The sequence below is a fragment of the Arvicanthis niloticus genome, chromosome 10, assembly GCF_011762505.2.
Source record: "Arvicanthis niloticus isolate mArvNil1 chromosome 10, mArvNil1.pat.X, whole genome shotgun sequence".
NCBI lineage: Eukaryota > Metazoa > Chordata > Mammalia > Rodentia > Muridae > Arvicanthis > Arvicanthis niloticus.
Window position 1 is genome coordinate 28107579 of NC_047667.1, and position 22483 is coordinate 28130061.

General features: G+C 39.4%; 1 protein-coding gene across 3 annotated transcripts in view; it reads left to right on the forward strand.

The window, feature by feature from the left end:
* Positions 1 to 21972, forward strand: part of Dennd1b (DENN domain containing 1B) — a 191756-nt gene extending 169784 nt beyond the window's left edge. For 2 of the 3 annotated variants that reach the window (XM_034513152.2, XM_076941283.1), the window contains 3 exons: positions 18414 to 18490; positions 19568 to 19784; positions 20505 to 21180. In XM_034513152.2, the coding sequence (XP_034369043.1) occupies positions 18414 to 18490; positions 19568 to 19784; positions 20505 to 21038 (828 nt within the window). In that variant the 3' untranslated portion in view covers positions 21039 to 21180. Of the gene's footprint in view, positions 1 to 18413; positions 18491 to 19567; positions 19785 to 20504 lie in introns of all 3 variants that reach the window. The other variant, XM_034513153.2, reaches the window with a different exon arrangement.
* Positions 21973 to 22483: the final 511 nt, after the last annotated feature.

The window sequence follows — 22483 nt, forward strand, 5'->3', positions numbered from 1 at the left end:
CACTTTAAAACCTTATCCTTCTTTCCTTCCTTCCTTCCTTCCTTCCTTCCTTCCTTCCTTCCTTCCTTCCATCCATCTTTTGTTCTCATAGGCTCATAGCTATCCCATAATCCAAAATGCATTTAGCACACCCCCAGAAGTCCCTAGTCTTTAGTAGTGCCGTGCTATTTAAAAGTCCAGATTCCACCTCACATCTGAGACTCAAGGCAGTCTCTTAACTAACATAATACCAATATACAGTGGCAAAGAATATACATCCTACTCCATAGAGGAAGAAAGATGGGATAGCAATGGTCTGGCCAAACAAGACCGACAGCCAGCAGGCAAGCACTAAATCCTGCAGCTTCATGTCCTGTATCTGGCTCATGATAGAATCATCTGACTTGGGTAGCCCCTTTCCTCCAGCTTAGCAACCTGGAGCACATAGTGTCTATTTTGAACCAGCTGTAGTACTTACACTCAATTTTCTTCAGCTAATGTTTCAAACACTCGGTATCTTCAAAATTCAAGAGTCTGCACTGTGATTTAGACTTTCTTAGTTTGATTAGATGTCTTTATAGCGACTGCACCCCGCCACACATTGCCTCACCTCAACAGCTCTCTAGAACTTTGGCTTTCTTTCCTGACACCCTTCTTTCTCTATCTTTTATGCCTGCACAATCAGTACCTAATGAACAATGCAAGCTGTCAAGTTCAGGTGACATTTGTGTTTGTGCCTGGCTCTCTTGGACCATAATGGCATCTGCATTTGTCTGCTGACCCTGAGAAAAACCACATCTCTAGGTAGTCCCTATAGAGCACAGAACTCTTTCAGTAAAATTCTCAATACAGGCCATCTACTTTCAGATAAACTTGGATTTTCACAATGTGGAGCCTATGACAAGTTAGATCTTACCCTCAAAACACGTTTCTTATTGTCCCAGTGTTCAGTCTAGGTTTCATCCTAATTTCATTCATCTCTGTAGGAATAAACCTACTTTACACTTTTAAACCTACTTCATCTGTAAGGTGAAGTTTGCCCATGCTCTTTTTCTTACCACACTGTACTTTTTCCATGTTTGGTGCCACTTTTCGCTGTCTGTCACCGGAAGAAAGCAGCCGCAGCCCGAGTGCTCTCCTGCCTTGGCATTTGCTCCATCATATGAGTCATTCATTTCCTCTATATTCAGCCTCACTTGAGTTTTCAGAAAACAAGCAGAATGCAGCCGATTCTTGATGTTGTTACCACATGAATAGACTAGCTTAGATCCCAGTAGAGCCCTTGCGATTTGAAATTTCATGAGCCAGTCCTCTGTGCACACATTCCTGTCTGCACTCCTGTCTTCCAGCTCCAGTGAGAATGGCCTGCTCATCTCTACTTATAACCTTCATGGGCTTTTCTACCACAAAGTTTCAAATTCTTCCACGTTCTTCCTATACCACTATTCCAAAGACTATATATTACATAGTAGTGTTGATCACAGCAGTGGGACTGCTGCCATTCCAGTGTTCTTACTAGCTACTTTTCTTGTTTTCAGGACAAAGCCACTTGGAAGGAAGGAAGGAAGGAAGGAAGGAAGGAAGGAAGGAAGGAAGGAAGGAAGGAAGAGAAGGAAAGAATGGGGGGTTATTTTTGTCATGGTTTGAGGTCACAAACCACGTTGGGGATGTTGTGGACTTTAAGGCAGCTGGTCACATAGCATCTGCAGTCAGGAGGAGTGGAAGGAGTGCCTGGAGCTTCCTTCTTCCTTTTCCTCAGTTTGTGCCCCAAGCTGTGGGATGGTGCTGCCCACACACAGGGGGAATCTTCCTTTCTTACTAGCCCAGTCAATCTGAAACAAGCCTCACAGAGCTGCTGTGATTATTTAAAAACTCATCAAATCAACAGTCAAGATTAATAATCACAGTACTATGAGATGTTTATGGTAATAAAGTGCTGTTGCATGTCTGGTTTGGCTGGTGTTGTACCACAGTAACAGAACACTTGAGCAATACATAAGGAATGTTTGGAGGCTGGAGAGCCCTGGGTAAAGGCTCATGTATCATAAAGACATAAAGATAATATGTAGCACCTTATCTCGTGGCAGAAGGGCAGGACAGAGCAGACCATGTGGGTGGGGATGGTGGCTTTACATGAATTTGGGTAGGAACAATGGAGCCTCAGCAGTCTTAGGAATGAAGGAGGCCAGTAGATCTTTACGAAGAAGGCCACTCATCTAGTAATTCAGTGGCCACTGTGTCTAGGACCTTTTCTGGGTACCAGCTGTTAATAAGAAAAACATGGAAATATTCTGAATTCATGAGACAATTTTTGTAGCAAATTAAGTAATTTCTCTATTTTTCCTTTTATTACGCTTATTTTTTATAGACTATTATTAAGTTCAGATGTTATTATCAAATTCTGACTGTGTTACTAAAGCATGTCTTTGAATGAAGTCATTATGTGTATAGAAAGTGGCCAGTACATCACATACTGACATTAAACCAGGCAGCGCTTTCCTATCTGCTTTTCTGACACCACTGATATGCTCAGTTCTTGACTGCTCACAAGCTTCAGTGCTTTAAATCACTCTTGGAAATTTTTTTACCAGCTCTGTAATAGAGTACTTAAATGATGGTATTTACCATGGAGAACAATTTTTTTTTAATGAGAAAAAAGCATTTTCAATAGAATTCCTTAAAATAAAAACATTTACATCACAGGAATCTTTTTTCTAAATGTTTATATTAAGAGAATCTTCATATGCTAATTATTAAATTTTTCTTTATAACAGGATAAAACATTTTTATTATAATTTACTAATGTCTGTTTTTCATATTTTATGTTAATTTCTAGAAATGGATTTTTAAGTTGTATATCTTAAGATATACAAAATGGCAAGATGATTACATTTAAGGAAATTAACCAATAAATAAATTCTCCATCACCTTCACAGGTGACTTTCTGTGGTTCCTAAGAGCACATTAGACCTACGTGTAGCATTTTTCCAATATGAGATATATTATCATTAACTGTGATCCTTCCCAAGTGCATCTGATAGAAAAATTATTACAGAGCTAGACTGGACTTGGTTTTAAAAAAGAAATTGCTTTTGACATTTGGTAAAATAAAATATCCCTGTATCTTGCTTTCTGAAATTTTAATTGATATATTATTAACATCATACATTATTTTCCTAGGTTGCTATAAGAATTATAGATAATGTGAATAAAATATCTTCTTAAACCATAAGTGTAATAGGTAGTCTACAGTTGGTAGCAGTTCATATACACATGTATGTCTGGAGTGCCAAGCCCTTTGTAACAATGGCCCTATCAGACTTTCTTTTCTTGTGAAATTTCTGTCCTTAGTCACTTGACAACACTGTGGCCACAGAAGTAGCAGGTATTCATCTTCATTCTAAATGGGGTCCTGACTGCTGACTTTAGTATATGACTTGAAGAGCAATATTCATCTTGTATTATGAATAAATCTCCTGTCTATAACATTGTAAGATGATATTTGTTTTATTGTCAGCTACATTGAAAAGTAACTCTAAATGGACTTGTGTCATCCCATTCTGAGTCCATTTAATTATCAGGCATGGACCCAACAGTGGAAAGAAGCTTTTCCAGTTTCTACCAAGACTTGCCAATGAAAGACTTTGTTTTTATTTAGTTTTCAGAACTAAATAAAACACAATTTCAGAATCGAATGAAATTGTGATCATTTGAATGTATCTTTATTTAACATAAGCAAAATCTATAGTGTAGATGCTATTGAGAAGAATTTAAATATGTCTGTCCCATTATTTTGCTTGTCTTTGGAATAGACTGTGAATCTATAATCTACCCCCAACAAATAGTAATTTGTGTGCTGGTCTGCTAATTAGTATGGCTATTTTCTGTTTTGTTGATGAGGCTTAAATAAATGTCAAGGGTACAGCCATGAAGAGCTCCCAATTAGGCTTCACATTTGTAAAATCCAGCCCTTTCCCTTTTGTGTGGAGATGACAGTTCTAACAGCCGCCCTAGCCTAACAGGACTCCAGGGAAAGGATCCTTCTCTGATTTTATTGAAAATAGGGCCTGTTTAGTCCAGTGAGAATACTGCTATCGGTCATGGTGCAGAGCAGTTTTAATCCCATGTACTTACCTTTTGTCAATTTTATATTAATGGAATCCTGAAGAGTTAGTGAGCAATATTAGACCATTAATTCTAATTCTGTCATATGAAGTTGTCTAAAATGTAATAGAAAATTTTAAGAATAAGAGAAAAATCCCTTTCAGCAATAAATTTTAGACTATAAACCTGAGCTAGGATATACTTTAAAGAATAAAAACATTTTTTTAGCTTAGTCCAGCAATCTGTCTGTGTCTGTCTGTCTGTCTCTGTTATACTCTCTCTGTCTATGCTTTTCTCTCTCTCTCTCTCTCTCTCTCCCTCTCTCTCTCTCTCTCTCTCTCACACACACACACACACACACACACATACGGCTAACAACTATACTAGTGCACAAGCGTGCGAGCTCAGCCCTACCATGAGTCAACATTAACAGATGGATGGCCCTAAGCAAGGCATTTCACTGTGACAAAATCTTGTAGAAGAAGACCGAGGAAGCTTTTTGTTGCTGTGCCTGATTAAAACCCTGGCGCACACATCACGTTTAACTGTTTCATGCCTAAGACAGAAGCCAGTCCACTAGAGCTTCTCCTTTTCTACCATCTAGATAGTTTATGTAAATCTTTACAGGAAAGGCTGGCCTTTCCTTTGTTGTCAACAGTGTCCTTGATAATAAATATTTACTAGGAATGGAGTCAGGACTTTGTACAGTGTTCAAGAATGGAACAGGTTTAAGAACCTTGTTACTATCCCATGCTACAATACTAGTGGCCATGCTTATATACAAACTAGTACTTTGAAATGAGAACGGTTCTTCCTTGAGTAAGTTATGAAGAAATTTTGATTATAAGATATGATTGACAATTTTTTCAATATATAATATACAATATAAAATGAAATTTTGGTGTTTCTTTATGTTAAATTGTTTACAAACCATTCTAACAGAATTAAATAGCTATGACAAATTTATAATAGATAAGTAGTATACTTTTTATCTTTAAAAAATGTACCCTAAAGGTAGACACATGTGTATATACATACATATGTATATACTTATACAGACACACACACACACACATATATATATGGCCCAAAGAGAATTGTAAACAAATCATTTCATAGCCACAGTAGAGTGTATGAGGATATCAATAAAATCTTCAATGAATATGATAATTGGATAGTTATGTTTTATAGATAGTAAACTGTTTTACATACTACAAATGTGTATAATGTCTACTTACAAATGTAAGTAATTTAAGTTCAATTTAAAATACAAAACTTAGATGCTATTAAATTATGTATCTCATAAAAAAAGCAAGAAACTCATATGAAGTGTGTAGTTTATGGTAACATATTAATGTTGAAGTTTTCTTTATAAGAGTTAGTGGACTCTGGAGTAAAATATAACTGTAATAAATGTAATAAATGATAATAATATAATAAATGATAGCATTCTTGTTGAGACATAGGAAGTGTAAAAAGTTGTATAGTTGCCACACACCAGGAATATCACAAGTTCAAAGTCAGCCTAAGTTACAAAGCATGATTCTGAAGGAAGAAAAAAGTAATTATAAATAACAAATCAAGAAAAAATAATTGTGTTGGCATGGGTTAGAGGAGGGATATGGCAACTAAATATTAAGAATACTTGGTTTTGTAAAATAAGTTTTACATAAGACATACAATTATTACTTTTATAGTTTGAAATTATATCATACCCTTCAAGCCTTTCCACATACCCGTACCTATTTTCCCTCAGATTTATGGTCTCTGTTTTCACTAATTGTTACGAACATATATGTGCAATACACATTCTTTTAAATACAGCCTCCTCAGCCTGTACATTATTAGTTACATGTGTTTTCAGGGCTGACCACTTGGTATCCATACCCAGCTGGTACTTTTCTCTAGAGAAGCCTGTTTCTCCCCCTCATATTTATGGTTGCCTATTGTTCTTTTGTGTGCAGTTGAGAACTCTGGGGCTTTCTCCTGTTCACATTAGACATATCTGTTGTCCTTGTTCAGCTCACAGTTAGGTAGTTGTAGCTTCTGATATTACTAGGGGACACATCTCACAGTAAACTCCCTGAACCTCTGGTTCTGCTCCCTCTTCCACAATGTCCCCTGTGCTTTAGGTGCTGGAGCTGTTTTGTAGATGTACTGCATTGGAACTGGGCTCCACAACGCTGCATTTTGGTCTGTAGCGGTTTTCTGTAATATTTTTCATCTATTGTAAAGAGATGCTTCCTTGATGAGAGGTGAGGACTGTACATTTGTCCTTACTTGTATAAAGACAAATATATTTTGAATGAAGCTAGAGTTTATGCTGGTTTAGTAAGGTGATTGTAGGCTCTCCTTCAAGATTCATGACTTCACTAGTACTAGGTCCAGTACCAGAAATAGTTTCTTACTTTCTGAACAGAACTTATGAAGACAAATAACTCTAACAAACTATGACAAGCAACCATTTTTGATTTTATGTTTATTTGGCTCAATATTGACGACACTATTAATTGCTAGTGAATTGCTAGTTGAAGTAATAGGGAAATGTTTTAAGACACTTTAAAGGATAAAACTTTTTGAAATATGTTGTCAACATGACCATAAGAAGTATTGTCTAAATAAAAATACATTATAGCAACGTGTATTCCAGGGTCTCTTCATATTGGACTTAACCAAATTATTTTAATGTCAGTAACTTAATACAGTCGATTTTCTGGTCCAATATACAGGTACAATGTTGTTAATTAGAAAGAAGTTATTTTCTCCAATGGAACAGTATTTCTTTCAAACATTTCATATTTGGTTATAGTTAAAATTGTTTCAAAAAGAAACAAATGGGTTCTGGATTACAAGCATGCCCTCTAGTGGAAGTTGTGTACAATATCTTAGAAGGTAATTTGTAGTGCCCAGAACTGAAGCATTCAAGCTGTCATTCAGTAACTGGGATTTAACTTAAATTTAACTTTGCAGAACAATACTTGGTATATTACAAAGCATAATGGAAAATGGTCATATTTATGTAAATATATATAATTTTTAAAAACTTTAAAGTTGAAATTTTAATGCTAGAATTTTACTCTTCAAATTTATTTGCCACAAATAAGTATTATAAAATCTTGAAACAAAGACAAAATGTACTCAGTTTTTCCATTTAGTAAATCTAGTTAATGAATATTGCATTTTTAGACTTTATATAGAAACACGGAAACATATTTTTTCTGTTTTCTGTTCTTTGATTTTTTAAGTGGTTTCCCCCCCTCCTATTCAATCTTTAAGAGTTCTCATCAAATTAACTTTATTCCAAAAATACCCAATTTCTGTACACAAGTTCTATTTTATCTCAAGAATCTTAGGATAAGGAAATGATGCTTCTCCTGTCTGGTTTTGTTTTGTTCCCTGCTCTCCTTCCACACCCCCCCACACCCCCCCCCCCCCCACCCCCCCATGGCTCTGCTTTGAAGTTTGTCAGAGATCAGGGCTTGTGTTGATGGAGGAAAAGCCATTAGTTCTCAGTAGCTATTCCCACTATACATTCAGGATCTTCAACTAGATTGCCACTAGATTCTCAAAGGAACACTAATTTATTCTTCATGGAGGTATTTAATGCTTAATCATATTGCTTTTGTGTTAACTAGTTAGTAATTTCTTACACTGAGAAGCTAGCTGTAAAATCACTGGTCAAATTTGCATTTTCAAATGTTAAAAACCTAAAGGGTAGTGGGATTTAAAACACAGTTGCTATCACCCAGCAAATAAACAGCCCTTAAGAGCTGGCTTCCTAGTATCCAGCTTGAAGCCGTGTTTGTTGCATGTGCCATGTGGGTCAGAGTGTATCCTGTGAGTCTGAGCCTTCTTATGCTGGTCTCCATGCTTTAGAGTCAGCCTCCTGGAATATTACCATTGCCGGCTCCTCAGTTTCTGAACAGCAAGGAAGAATGAGTCCTAAAGTACTCTGTTTCTGGGACAAACCAGGGGTCAGTTCTGTTTCTTGGGTTCTTTCTGTCAACCCTAACACTTAATGATTTTTTTAAGTTATAAAAAAGAAAACAAAGCTAGAATAGAATCTAACTAAATTAAAATGAGCCTCTGTTAATGCACTGGTGGTGTGATTTGGACAGAGTGAGTGTATCATCAATGAGAGTCCCATTTAACTATCTGACCATCGGGTAAGCTACTTCCTGGCTTTCAAGGCCATTTGTCTCCTCAGATCCTCTAGTATTGTTAGTCCTGCCAATTTAGCTTTGAAGATCACTTACGTCCTTTTAAGTTCTTAAGGACCATGATTTAAAAATACAGGAAGAGTTCTATATTCATTCTCTGCTCATCAGCCTTGTCACTTAATGGGCAAGTACAAAAATATCTGAGTCTTTATAGTATGACAAACCCAGACAGGAACACAAGCTCTGCCCTATGGATGGTTTGTGAACATAAACATCTTTCCTAACCTAAGCCTGATGAGCTGTAAAATGAGGGTAAAGTGACCACCTCCATGGATTATTCTGACAATTAGAATTTGTTACACATATGGCTTCCAGATCTCACTACAGTCAATTTCGTATTAAGGTAATATTTTCCATTTTATTTACAGTAACAATCTACACACACAGGAGGGGGGGAGACAGAGGTAGGTAGGTAGGTAGGTAGGTAGGTGGAAAGAGAGGGGGAGGAAAGGAGGGAGAGAGGTGGGAGGAAGGGGAGAGAGAGAGAGAGAGGAGGGGGAGGGAAGAAGGGAAGGAGAGAGAAGGGTGGGTGGGGGGAAGCCAGAGAATGTCTACGCTATGGAAACAATGCACTGGACATGTCGATGGCAGGGCTCAGATTCTTGGTACAGAGCTCTGCACCCTATTTTCTTGTGAATGTTCTTCATTTCACTTGTGTTGCTTTCTTTTCTTTTGGGGTTTTATTCAATTATGGTCATTTCTTTTGACCTGTTTCAAAATACAGTGTTTTTTGTTGAATCTGCTGCTAAGGTCATTGGAACTATTTTTCATCTATTATATCATGATGTTTTGTTTTCTATCAGTTCCACTTGGCTCTTTTTTTAAAATTTCTATTTTTGCTATCATTCATTTCCTCATGCATTGTTTATCTGTTCATTAATGTCTCATAATTCTTTTTTGAATTCTGGACTTTATATGTAAAGTGTATTAATATTCACATCTATAAAAGAGCATACTTTTTCTTTTATAATGGTATTAATTATTATAAGTGGGTATGTGTGTCTGGGATTGTTATTGATAAGCATATCAATGGGATGCTATGATCTGGAGAAAGTTCTAGATTCTCTCAGTTTTTCTGATTCATTCTAAGCTTTCCAAAATTCTTATCTTCCTGACCCACATGGGGCAGGGGCTGAGCTTGGTCCAGGCCTTGTGGCTTTTCTGTGCTCTAGTATATCAATCGAGTCCTAGGCAAGCCATGTCTTTTTACCACCACTGTAGGTTTTGTGGCAGCCCTGTTAGTTCATCTCTGTCCTTGTGATGAATACCTCAAAGAAACAATTTAAAAGGAAAGGTTTACTTTAGCTTGTGGCCACAGAGATCCATTCACTCACACCCATTGCTTCATGATCATACAAGGCAGAGTATCATGACAACAAATGAGTCTGGCAGAGGTTGCTTCCCTCATGGCAGCCCCAGAGCATAAGAGAAAGGAAGAGACCAAAGATAAGCTTGTCTTCATGGAGTACTCCCTGGTGACTTCCTTCTTCCCACCAAGCCCTGGCAACTGAAATTCCCATCACCTCCACCTCTCTCCAAAAGCAGATGGGCCTATAGAGGACATTCCTGTTCAAACTGTGGAATACAAGCATCTTTATATCACTGCTTTTCTTGGAGGGGGTTGTAGAGGGGATATTTAGAACTCAGTGCCTGGTCCAGCTTGTTTCCGGGCAGCTACCATGTTCCGACTGCTCCTCGGCTCTGGCTAGCTAGATGCGTAGGCCCTGGCACCCACGGGATACCAGCGTCGGGGATGGCTCTGCCAATCCCCCACGCTGCATCTACAAAATTTAGCTGAACCCCAGACAATATCTGTCATCTTCGAAGTACCTGGCAGAAATGTGACTCTAAAGCTTAATGATATAATTATCTAAAGGATTTATATATTTAGAAATGCTCAATCAACAAGATGCCCACACATTTAGAGTTGTTACCCAATATCTAATCTTTTGATAGAAGTTGCTACCCATCCGTGATTCTCCATGGCTGGTAGCCTGCCTCCTCCTTCTCCACTTCCTCTCTTTCTCTCCCAGCTCCACCTCCTCTTCTACTGCCTAATCACCGAGCTCCACTGTGAATACAATGTAGCAGAATAAGTATCCTGCTACAGGGGTTGGTTCCTAGCCCCTCCCCAGTGGAGTAGACTTGGTGTCACTAGGGCTTGTTGTCCTTCATACCTGTAGAGAATTTGCTTCTTTGCTTTCTCTTAGGAAGGCTCTAGAAAAGTGTATGAGAGTCCATCCGGCAGTCTGCTCTCCTGAACTACCAGAGGCACTTGTCTTTCCAGTCTATCTCACTTGCCCTTCCTTTAGCAAATAAAGTTGCAGGAATGTGTGTGGGGGAAAGAGCTAGAGCCTACAAACTTGGAGATTCCCAGCTACTCTAATGGACTCAATAACCTATACATGTCCTTTATTTAATGTTGCTTTAAACTATCAGAAAGCTCATCTCCTTGTTTGTTGCCAAGGCCTTCTGATAGATGAGGCTGTTTCCTTGGTTACTGTGAATTGGGATTCAAAAGTAATCACGATGTACTTTTATCTAGACTTAGTCATTGTTTTAAGATGGGAGTGCCACTCTCCAGAAGTTTTCTGTGTCTAAATGGAAGTAAGAACTACTTAGAACTTAAGTAGTAAGGTTCTCAGTCTCAGGCTGTAAGATTGGAATGTGATTAGGAGGGGATGGTACAAGGAAGCGCACAGGTATGCTGTGTTTTGCCTGCATGTATGTATGTGAATCACCTGTATGCCTGGAGCCTGAGGAGGTCAGAAGAAGATATCCTGGAAATAGAGGTTGAGTGTTGTTGACTGCTTCTGTGTGCTAGGAACAAAACCCAGGTCCTCCACAAAAGCAGCATGTGTAGGTGGTAGGTAAAAGGAGACAAGGCACAAAAGGCTGGCAAGGAATGTGAGATCTCTGTAAGCAGCAGCTGGGGGGACTCGTGTATGGCCAGGGCCATAACCATAAGTCCTCAGCTTTTTACTCAGTAACAACAGGAATCATCAGCTCAGCCCGTTTGATCTCACAGATCATGAGACTTGTTAGTCCTTCCAGTCCCCTAAGTGCACCATCAGGAGACTGTTCAATCCTCAGGCCTCAGAGTCTCCTCACTGTGTCCTACTTTCCTGGAGCATTGGCATCTCCATCTTACCAGTACAGTCCCTGCTTTAAAGTCAAGTTGAGACTTGACTTTATAGGCAGTCTTTCTCTCTCACAGTTTCCCTGGACCCCTCAGGACACTCTCACGAAGCATAGCAATAATAGAAATAGTGTGTTAGTGGAGTGTACACACCTGGGACAGAGTCCTAGCTCTGTCCCTTTCTAATTCTTACCTAAGTCACTGCTTGCTAACATTTGTCCTCATCATACACAACATGGGAAAGTGTTCAGCAGTTTGTGGTAAAGTAAGCTTGCCAAGGAAACATCTAAAACTGAAGCAAACCTTCTCTACGTCTTTAACTGTGCTTAAGTTACTACCTGTAAACATAAAAAAAGGTATTTTAAAGTTCTTTTCAAATAACAAAACTACTGTGCATGTTCAAGGCACTGCTGTTATAATTCCACAGATGGATTTTATTCATAGATTAGGTGTTTGCTATGGACTTTAGATCAGCAAAATGTCTTTCTGGACTTTGGTTGCCTCAACTCCAATATGGGACAGTATCAAAATGAGTTTTTAATTTTAGAGGCTGGAGAGATGGCTCAGTGATTTAGAACAGATGCCTGGGTTCTGTTCCCAGCACACAAAGCAGTTAACAACACTCAAAATCTAGTTTGAGAAAATCCGAAGCCCTCATCTGACCTCCTCAGGCTCCAGGCATACAGATGACTCATACACATACATACATACATACATACATGCAGGCAAAATACATACAAATAAATCTTTAAAAAAAGATTAGGTTATGTTTTATTTTAAAATATGTAGTAAAACACACACACACACACACACACACACACACACACACACACACCTGTAATCTTAACCCTGTGGAGGCAGAGACAGGACTGTGAAGCCAAGGTTAGTCTGAACTTCATAGTGAGTCCGTCTCAGAAATGTTACATATGTTATCAGAATCTCTATTCTGTAAAGGACAAACAAGTTGTTTTCAGTTTCATCTGCTTATGGTGTCCTACCCCTCCCACCCTACCCCTTGCCCTGTCCTGGAGTTAAGCGCTCTTTGCCTTGTTAGCATTGTTTGCCATCTAGTGATCACAATGAGAACTGCAAGCTTACCAGGCTCCTTGGCTTTGGCCATTTTATAGTCTGATATGCTTCCCAGAAGGCATTGCAGGGAAGGTAGCATTTATCTTGCTATGGCAGCTGGACTGAATTTGCTTCCTGAGTTCTCCTCAAACATTGAGTTGTGTAGTTCTGTGACTTAGACCTTCTCTGTGAGATTGTGTCTGTTTTCTTTCCTTTAAACAGTTCCTGTCTGCATCAGTCTTCTTTATTTCGTTCAGGGTCTACACATGGTCAGCTCCAGGAAGAGAAAGAGCCACTAATAGTTTTCATTCCATACTGATAGATGTTCTTTTTCAATATTGTAACATTTTCCCACAATCCTAGCAAGTAACCCTCGACCTCATGTATTTTCACACACACTAAATGTGCACTTTACATTTTCATGGAAGCCGACTTGTATTTTACAGTTATACATGTTCAGAATTTAGATTGAGATTTGGGATGTTGTCCTATGTCTCATTTTTAATTTCTTGTTTCTAAGTGATGGAAACTTTGCCCGTCTTATATTCTTTTTAAGTATTTTTTTCAATTTGTAATTATGTGCCTGTGTGCACCAGTTTGTGTGAGGATATGTAAACGAGATCAGAAGTATCAGTAACCGCAGTTGTGAGCCACCCAATATGGGTGCTGGGAAATTAACTCAAGTCCTCTGCAAAGACAAGACATGCTCTTAGCCACAAAGCGTCCAGCCTAACTTTATATTCCCCAGGGGTCTCTTTCCTGTGTAATGCCTGGATCCGAGAAGAGGTGGTGACTGCCCACCTGTATGTAACTCTGAAGTGACTAGCTTTTATTTCCTGTTTGAAGTAGGTTTATTCCTCATGTAGAGGAAATATTTTTTATTATTGTATTTGTGCCACGGAGGCAGCAAAATGCATATAGTTGGTGCTTACTTCATGTTTGTAGAATGAAGAAGTGCTAAGAACTAAAAGAAAACAGAGGTACCCGTAACTTGAAGATCCAACTTTTAGTTAGCTCCCAATAGACAGTCAAGTCTTCTGTTGCTCTACGTTATCTGGGACTGTGAATCCAGCATGGTGGTTCTTTCCTGCCACCCTTGGCCACATTCTCATCCCCCCTCATTCTACTCCTAAATCTATGGTGCCTCTGTAACACAGGGTTACATAGATCCAGCTGTCTTTTTAATAAATGTGTGCCACCTAGTGATCAAGAGAGTAACTGCAAATTTTAATGTCTCCAGAAAGCAGCTTGAGTAAACCAAGCCATAATGAACTTTCTTATGTTTCCCCTGATTGTCTCAATGGAGGGACGCTGTATCTGTGTTTACTTCTTCTCATCATCTACTTAACATCTAGGACCTTTCAGAGCCCAGGGAATAGAGTTCCTTTGGGATCTCTGATTATTAGGTAAGATTCTTACTAAGTGCTCTCACAGCAGTGATAGCTTAGTAGAAGCCAATTTGAGTCACACCTTTTGTGCTTGTTGGTGTGATTATCAGAGTTTGTTTAGTTTTTAGTTACCAGACTAACATCCATAAGAACACCGATACCTGTTCTTGCTAATTCTTCTGCCTCAGCATATAGCCTAATGCCTGGCACAAAAAGATGGTTCTTCAGTCTTCATTGAGTTAATGAATGGACATGTGCCCCTCTGTGCCTCAGGAACACTGAAGAGGCTGATGTCAGCCAGTTACATACTCAACAAAACTGTACTAGATGATTTTACGTCAGCTTGACACAAACTAAAGTCATCAGGGAGGGGGGAACTGGAACTAAGAAAATGCATCCCTAAGATTGGGCTATAGTCAAGCCTGTAGGGCATTTTCATACTTAGTGATTGATAGTGGAGGTCCCATCACATTGTGGGTGGTACCATCCCTGGGCTGGTAGTCCTGGGTTCTATTAAAAAGCAGACTGAGCATGCCATGAGGAGCAAGCCAGTAAAGCAGCACTTCTTCATGGCCTCTGCATCGGCTCCTGCCTCCAGCTTCCTGCCCTGTTTGAGTTCCTGTCCTGACTTCCTTCAGTGATATGGAAATGATGCCAGAAGTACCCTTTCCTCCCTGACTTGCTTTGTTACCTTTGCTTAGTAACCCTGACTAAGACAAGAACCTACCTGCTATATATGCAAATATTTATTTGTTCAGGAAATATCAATTGCAGGCATTGGAGAAAGGATAAGCCTATATTAAAGAGTAAAATCATGTACATATTTTATAAGGATTATTAAGTGTTCTGTTTTGCTTTCAGTTGCTGTGATAAACCAAAGGGAGCAAATGGGTTATTTCCACTTACAGGTAACAATCTATCACAGCAGAAGCCAAGGCATGAGTTCAGTCAGGAGCCTGAAGCAGAATCACGGAGGATGCTGCTTACTGACTGGTTCCCATGCATTCAGTTCCCAGGCATGCATTCAGTTACCTTTCTTACACTGCCCAAGTCCACCTGCCCATGGGTGGCATGAACAGAGCCTCCTGCATCAATTAACAATTAAGAAACTGCCCCCTTAGACATGCCCACAGGCTAATGTGAAGAAGGCAATTTTTCTGTTTCTTCTTCCCACATGTGTCAAGTTGACAGTCAAGGTTTGCTGTCTCATGAAGAAATGAAGGCAACAATGAGATGAGACAACCAACAGTCCAGGGGACACCACACAAATAGCAAGAAGCACAGGCAGCCCACAGTGCAGATGCCAGCAATAGTTCCAGTGTCTTCACTGGATGTAGGTTAACATCTACAAAAAGAAAAGTGACTATTAGTTGGTTTTATGTGTTTCTAAAATTCTTTTATGAATATCTCTTATAAAGTACACTGTTTAGTAGCATCTCTATGAATGTTGATAGAGGCCTGTGCAGGTAGGAAGTGTGAAATAACACTCAGATTTTTCTGATGAAGTTCTTTTCATGACGTAAGTATTATATAGATTTTGCAAAGAATAGTTTGGGTGAAATCTGTGACGTCTGTGATCAGGCAAACAGCTACAGGATGAAAGCATCTTGGAGCAACCAGGATCTTCATCAACCAGTGATGATGGCACTTCCTCTGTTGTTGCTGTTCCTGTTTTGCTTGCTGTATGTGACTTGGACAAATTACCCAGCATCTCTGGTTGTAACTTTGCTTAATATTCTTGACTTCTTAAACAGTGATGGTATTAACAAACAGCAACCAAGCTAACCAAATCTTCATTTCTTCACAGTTTACTTATTTTGTTTTAAATTTTAATTGTTGATTAGAAAGTTGCACATGGCAACCATACTAAGCACATGTAGACTTCATTGCAATAATAGTACAACATCGAATTCATTTGTTTTTTTGGTTTTGTTGTTCTTGTTCTTGTTTTGGGAAAAGAGAGTAGGATTAATTTTCCCTCCTACAACTATTGTTGTGGTTGATAGTTTTGTTCCTAGATAATTCTGAGAACTTTTGTCCAACTGAAGACACTTCGGTTTATATGGCAAACTGGCATGGTCTTAGCCCCTCAGCACTTCCTAATCATCAGACTCATGAGGAACTTGTTACACATTTCAGTCACAGGTCACAAGTGCTTATTCTGTGTGTGTCCCTTGATGCTTCACCTTAAGAACATTGGTACCAAAGAATGAGCAGGTGGGACAGTTCTAGAGGTCCCAGAGACATTTATTCTGTAGTACAACTAACTGAAACTATGTGGGTGGGGAGACAGGCAGTTCCTCCTTTAGGGGGATGTGGCCAAGGGCAAATTCAAGGTTAAAGTTTCCCACCCAGAAGTATGGTACTCAATACTGAGCATTGTGACGCCAAGTTTTCACCTCTGAATGCCATTATCCATTGGAAAATCCAAAGTTCTTTTCTGAGTTTATGTCAGAGAAGACATGGGCCTGCTTCAGTAGGTAAAAGGCAGATGATTTAAAAATTGTAAACCTTATATTGAAACAGTGAAGCATGTGTAATAATAAAGGGAACATTTTAGAAATGTTCAGATGTTCTGTATATAGCTGTAGCTATGTCAGTGATGAGCTCAAGGCCAGTCACCTGTACTGAATTATTTTCAAGGAAAAACCTAACAGTGTATCTTTTAACCTATGACTTTCTTAAGATGTGTATCTTGAAGACAAGCACTTTTTAAGTCAAAATTCAAAGATAGAATATCTTTGAATGAATGAATATGGTTTGAAATGTAGTAAATATATACAAGCGATGACAATATTAAAATTAACCTCACATTGTCATCAGTTTAGAGACTACTGGGGCAGTGACTCATTACTCTTGGAAATAAAAGAGCACATCAACAACTTCTATGCTTTTTTGTCTGTATTGTATTTTAATATAGTGCTAAATAGTAAAGTTTTAAAATAAAATGCTAACAAATAAAAAAAGGAACACACTATAAAATAATAATGCTAATGAAAAATGGACCTGCCAGTGGTATGACAGGTGAATGGAACCGTCAGGTGAAAAATTGAAGTAAGTTGAAGTGAGTGATTAGGCAAGCCACACCCAGAACTGTGTTAGCAAAACTGAATATCACATGCCTGCCGGTGTGCACAATAAAGACTCACATCAGCACCATGACTTACACTTCCAAGAAACAAATGTCAGTCAGCTGGAAATGGAATCTGGGCCACCACATAAACTGCCAGCTTTCAGGAAATGAGGGTGGAATACCATGTTTTAAGTCATGGCTGGCACAAAGGAAAGGGGACAATGGAGAGTGTCCCAGGAGACTGGGGACATGGCAACCACAGGCAGCACTGACCTGTGTAATTCTGACCCACAAATAAAATGTATGGATATAGTCTATATGGTGTAAAAGATTAAAGGTAATTGGTAATTTATAGATGTTCACTGTTTTTAAATTGTGATAAAAAGACATCTTGGAGCTACAAAGATGGTTTCAGCAGCCAAAAGCCCGTCATGGAGGACGTGTCTCTGAAACTTTGTGGAGGCTCACAACAGTTTGTAAGTCCAGTTTCAGGGATCTGACACTCTCCTCTGGCCTCTGCAGGTACCAGGTATGCAGTGGTACACACACATACATACAAATAAACACTCATACACGTAAGATAAAATAAATCTTTAACACCAAGTATTTGTTAAAAATACATACTAGGACTGGCAAGACAGCTGAGCAGGTAAAGGTACTTACTGCCAAGCCTGATGATCTGAGTTCAGTTTCAAAAACCTACATAGTAGAAGGTCAGCACCAACTCACACAAGTTGTCATCTGTGGAATGCATGTTGTGAAATGGAATCTCGTACAAACAAGTTAGTCAGTCAACATGAACATTTTACATTTTAGAACATCTATGGAATACATAATATAGTATTGTCAGGTACAAATGATACATCGTTACTTTTAAGATCTTGTTCTTGAAAGTGGGTTCCTCAGATCCAGCACCAAGAGCATCTAAAAATGTTACAAATGCAAGAATTTGGCCCCCCAAACTCCAGAACCACTGGAGAACCAGAGTCTACATTTCTGCAGTGTTATAAACCACCTAGTTTTATATATGTATTACACACACACACACACACACACACACACACACACACACACACACACATTTAGAATTGAAAGCACTCTCTAAAGCACTTAGGACTTGTGGGAGATGTGATAGGGTAATGAAATTGGCAACTCTTGATGGTTCTTTTAAAAATGTGATAGTTGCATTGTTGCTGTGTGGTGTGACTGTCCACATGTGAATCTATTTCGTTATTACTTGCGAAGCTAGAAAGTGTTGATTCTGTTTTAAATGCTGCTTTGTTCTGTTTTTCTTTTTTAAGTTGTCAGGTTAGTGGATGACATTCAAAGCTTTGAAAATATATTTCTAAGTATTTCTTTAAAAATCACATTGTTCCTTTAAAATTATTAAAGAAACGTATTTCAAATCAGTAACTCAACTTATTGTCAATGTTTCTTTCCAGGCACACTTGAAAAGGCCTCATAAGAGCCTTGATGGTCCGCTGGATGATGATGACGATGACACTGACCGGGCAAGCAAGTGAGTCCAGCACTGCGAGACCCTATCTCGTGGCTTGGTGTCTGCTCCCTCACAGTCTTCATCAACAAACAGAAATGGCACTCCTTGCACCACTGTGCGGAATGAGGCTTGGGACAGGGGCGGGTCATGATAGACTTGAAGTGTCATGTTCTTGGGAAGCAGAGTTACCTACACAGGTGTCCACGGAGTGAACACAATGGCACAGATGAACACGAGGTCAGGTTCTCACCCGACACTGAAAGGAACAGGTGGAATAGGGACAGTGGTATCAGTCAGTCGGCCTGAGCCCAGGGAGGGCTTGAGGTGAGGGTACCATCACAGGAAGGAGATTTGCAACTGTTACTTGATACAAAGTATGAAAAATTGTAGAAACTTCATTTTTTTAGCAATTTAAAGTTACATAGTAATAAAATGGACATTCTACATATGAAATAAACCTGTCTGCATAGGAAAATACTTATTCTTCTGTAAAACAAATAAAATAAGAAAAGGACAACCATATAAAATATGAAGAGTGTACTTGGAATGTTGAAAACTTTCTAAGTGTTCAATATAATTTTTCTAGGAAATCCCCCAATCATACAGCATGAGACTGATGGAAAGTCCGGCTTCAGATTACTGAGCCATGACTTTGTGTTTATTTGCTCTTAATGTGTGTACTTAAGTTTTTCAGTATTTAAAATAGCTGTATACATAACTGTAGAGACTTGACTATAGACTAATTTTTATTTCTGTCTTCTGTCCCTGCCTGTCCTTCAACCCTCTCCTCTCTGTTTTCGCATTTCTTCCTTTTCTCCCTGTCTCCTGTTTTCCTCTCCGCTCCTTCCCACTTTTCTTCCTCTAATCCCCTTTCCTTTCCCCCTCTTAACCCTTTCCCTCCCCTTTTCCTGTTTTCTTTCTATAACCCAGACCAGCCTCACATGTGCAATCCTCCTGCCTCAGCCTCTAGGCTGCTGGGATTAAAAGTGAGCATGACCCTCCCCTTCAGTTGTGACTTTTTTGCTTTGCTAACATATATCGAGGGAGTTGAGACCCAGCCTGTGCTGACTGCTCTCTCTACCTTGTGTCTCCTTTCAGGATATCTTCTGAAGATGGTGAAGAAACATCAGTTTGTTTCTACGAAAGTGATGACTCTGTTGAAGCCCAGGTGAAGGCGCCTCACTCGGGTGAGATGGACTTACTGGGTGAGATCCTGGACACGCTGAGCACACACAGCTCTGACCAAGGAAAGCTGGCACCTGCAAAGAGCCTGGATTTCTTCAGATCCATGGATGACATTGATTACAAACCTACGGTTAGTTGAGCTTAACTTACAGAGTTAATGGAGACACTCTTGCCCTTGTTGTGGTTGCCCAAGCAGATAAATAAACTTAGTTTATAGATGCATTTTACCTCTAGGTAGGTACAAAAACTTCAAACTATGGTAATAAGTGTAATTCTTATGGATTATTTTTGTGACCAAAACTGCTGCAGTAGTCACTGCCCTGGTGTTACCAGGCAATGCTCCTTTCCAGGCATATCATTGTTTAATTTAATATTCATCCTTGTGAAAACATTTTTATGTGAAATATTCCTATTTTTATAGAAATTCCTGAGCTTTAAAGAAATACTGTAATATGTCTTAAAATCTTTTTGTTTGTATTTTCTTGTTTGAAAAGTGACTAGTTTTAAATAAACTAAATTAAGTGCTTAAAAAAAAACCTTGCGGTAGAATTATGTGAAGTGGGACCTCATTCTGACAGGAGAACCAAAAGTTCGGTGTAGATTGGACCGCGGCAGGTGAAAGTCTAAATGCATGGAAACTAGAATTTGTGGTCCCCACCCCACACCCCTTCATTCCTCTTCATGGGGCAGGCAGGAACTTTCAAAATTCAGTCAGTGTTCCCCTACCCCTGGAGTGGGACTCAGGTCCCTGAAGAAACTTGGAACCTTGCTTTTAAAGCAGATACCAAGTTACTAACGAATCACTGTAATTTTACTGTAAGTATTCTGAAGTTGTTATTTCTCTTCCCAGAACAAGTCCAACGCTCCCAGTGAGAATAACCTGGCCCTACTGTGTGCTTCTGGTGATCAGGGAGAGTGGAATCTGGGGCAGGATGACAGCGCCCTCCATGGCAAGCACCTCCCTCCATCCCCCAGGAAACGAGTTTCCTCCAGTGGGTTGACAGATTCTCTATTTATGCTGAAAGAGGAGAACAATGAGAAGCCCCTATGTGCTGACAGTATAAGTGGCCCTACTATGGTGGAAAAGCCAGCTTCTACTTCAGGATTGGGTTTCCAGCCAGCTAACCTTGAAGCTTCCCAAACGAATAAAGGAAAACCAGAAGTGAAGCAAACACTAAGTCAGCCTTCAGAGGATCTGCTGGTACTTGGCCCCGGGAGCCGCCAGTCTACTTTTGTTCCCTGGGAGAAAGCTGGGAAAGAGGATAAGAAGCCTTTAAAAGACGTTGGACTTCTCCAAGAAGTAGTGTCATTGTGTCACATGTCATGTGACTTCCAACAAGGTTTAAGCATTTCAGAAGAAAGCAGAAGTGAAAACCAAACTTAAGGTACCAGTAGAGGGTCAGTTGCTTGCCTCTTGGCTTCTCCAGAGACCTGTGGAATTACTTCCCTTTGATGGGAACAGTAAGGAGAGTCACTGGTAGGAATGGCAACCCTTAACTGCTGTTCAGTTGGTTTCCCTGTCTGTTCATCTCATGGATCTATATTACCCATTGGTTTCCCAACATAAAATGAATTCTACTGTGCTGTTAAATCAGGTACTAATTTGTAAATAGGCTGAAAGTGTGTTTTGAACTTAAGCTTTCCCAGTATTTGGTGCTTAATGCTGTTCATTTTATTTAAACTAAGTGTGCATATATATAAACCCTACATATAGCCAGTAGATACTGTACTAATCTGGCTGAGCATGAACTGATCAAGATGTCAAAACTGATCAGAAATAGCCTGACACTGATGAACCTGTTAACCCACTAATTGCCTTAATCTTCCAGTTATGTTAAGCATACATATAACGTGTGATGCCACATACAAAGCTTGAAAGAGGAGTTATCGTGTCCTGCAGAGCAATAATGCCTTTTTCTACCATGAATTAAGCTCGCTGTTCTTTACAGGTTTAAATGCACTCTAGCGGAAATAATTTGCTTTTTATAAAGACATGTAGCCATGTTTTCCAAACAACGTGAATGTGTATATTTACCTTTCGGTGAACTCTATTAAGTGCTGAATTACAATGTGAAGTTAAAAGCTTCTGCTTACAAGGAAGCCCCTCAGACAATGTTTGATCTCATGCACATGTTAACTTTGGTCCACCTCCAGAAAGCCAAATGCCCTGCAGAGTCCAGATAGGCCTTTGTCCTGTTCCTCTTGTAACTGACGTGCTGTGAAGATGCTCATAGCCTTACCTTGTGTTTCTTTTTTAAATAATTAACTTTGTATTGTAAATGTTCTAGATTTATAGGAAAATGCAAAGATTGCCCTGGCCCTGTCTCTGCTGTTGTTTCGCATCCTGTGTTAGTATGCTGCATTTGCCATATTGTTGACTCACCGCATGGTATTCAGAGCTCTGGTTGTTCCCTGCTGCCCCCTTTTTGTCCCCTTGTCCCCTCAGAGTTCTAGATTACCTTCTATGATCCTGTCGGCTGGGGTTCCTCCTCACCCTGGCGCCTCACTTTCTTAGTTTGATGGCCTTGAAGTTTTCAGGAATATTGATGAGATGTCCAGCTCCTGTAATGTATGTCATATTTTTCTCATTATTACACAAGGTTATAGGTTTGAGGGAGAAGATCACAGAAGAAAAGTGCCATTTTCACAGTGTCTAAAGGGGTGCAAGCATATGCCATGTCATGTTGACTTTGAACACCAGCTGGGGTTCTCTGCTCTGAATGTGTTCCCACACCTTTTCTGTGCAGGCAAGCAGGAGGAACGGAGGGAAAGAAGAGAGGGAGGGTAGGCACAGAGAATTATTTAGGGCAGAGAAGTATCAGATTAGTC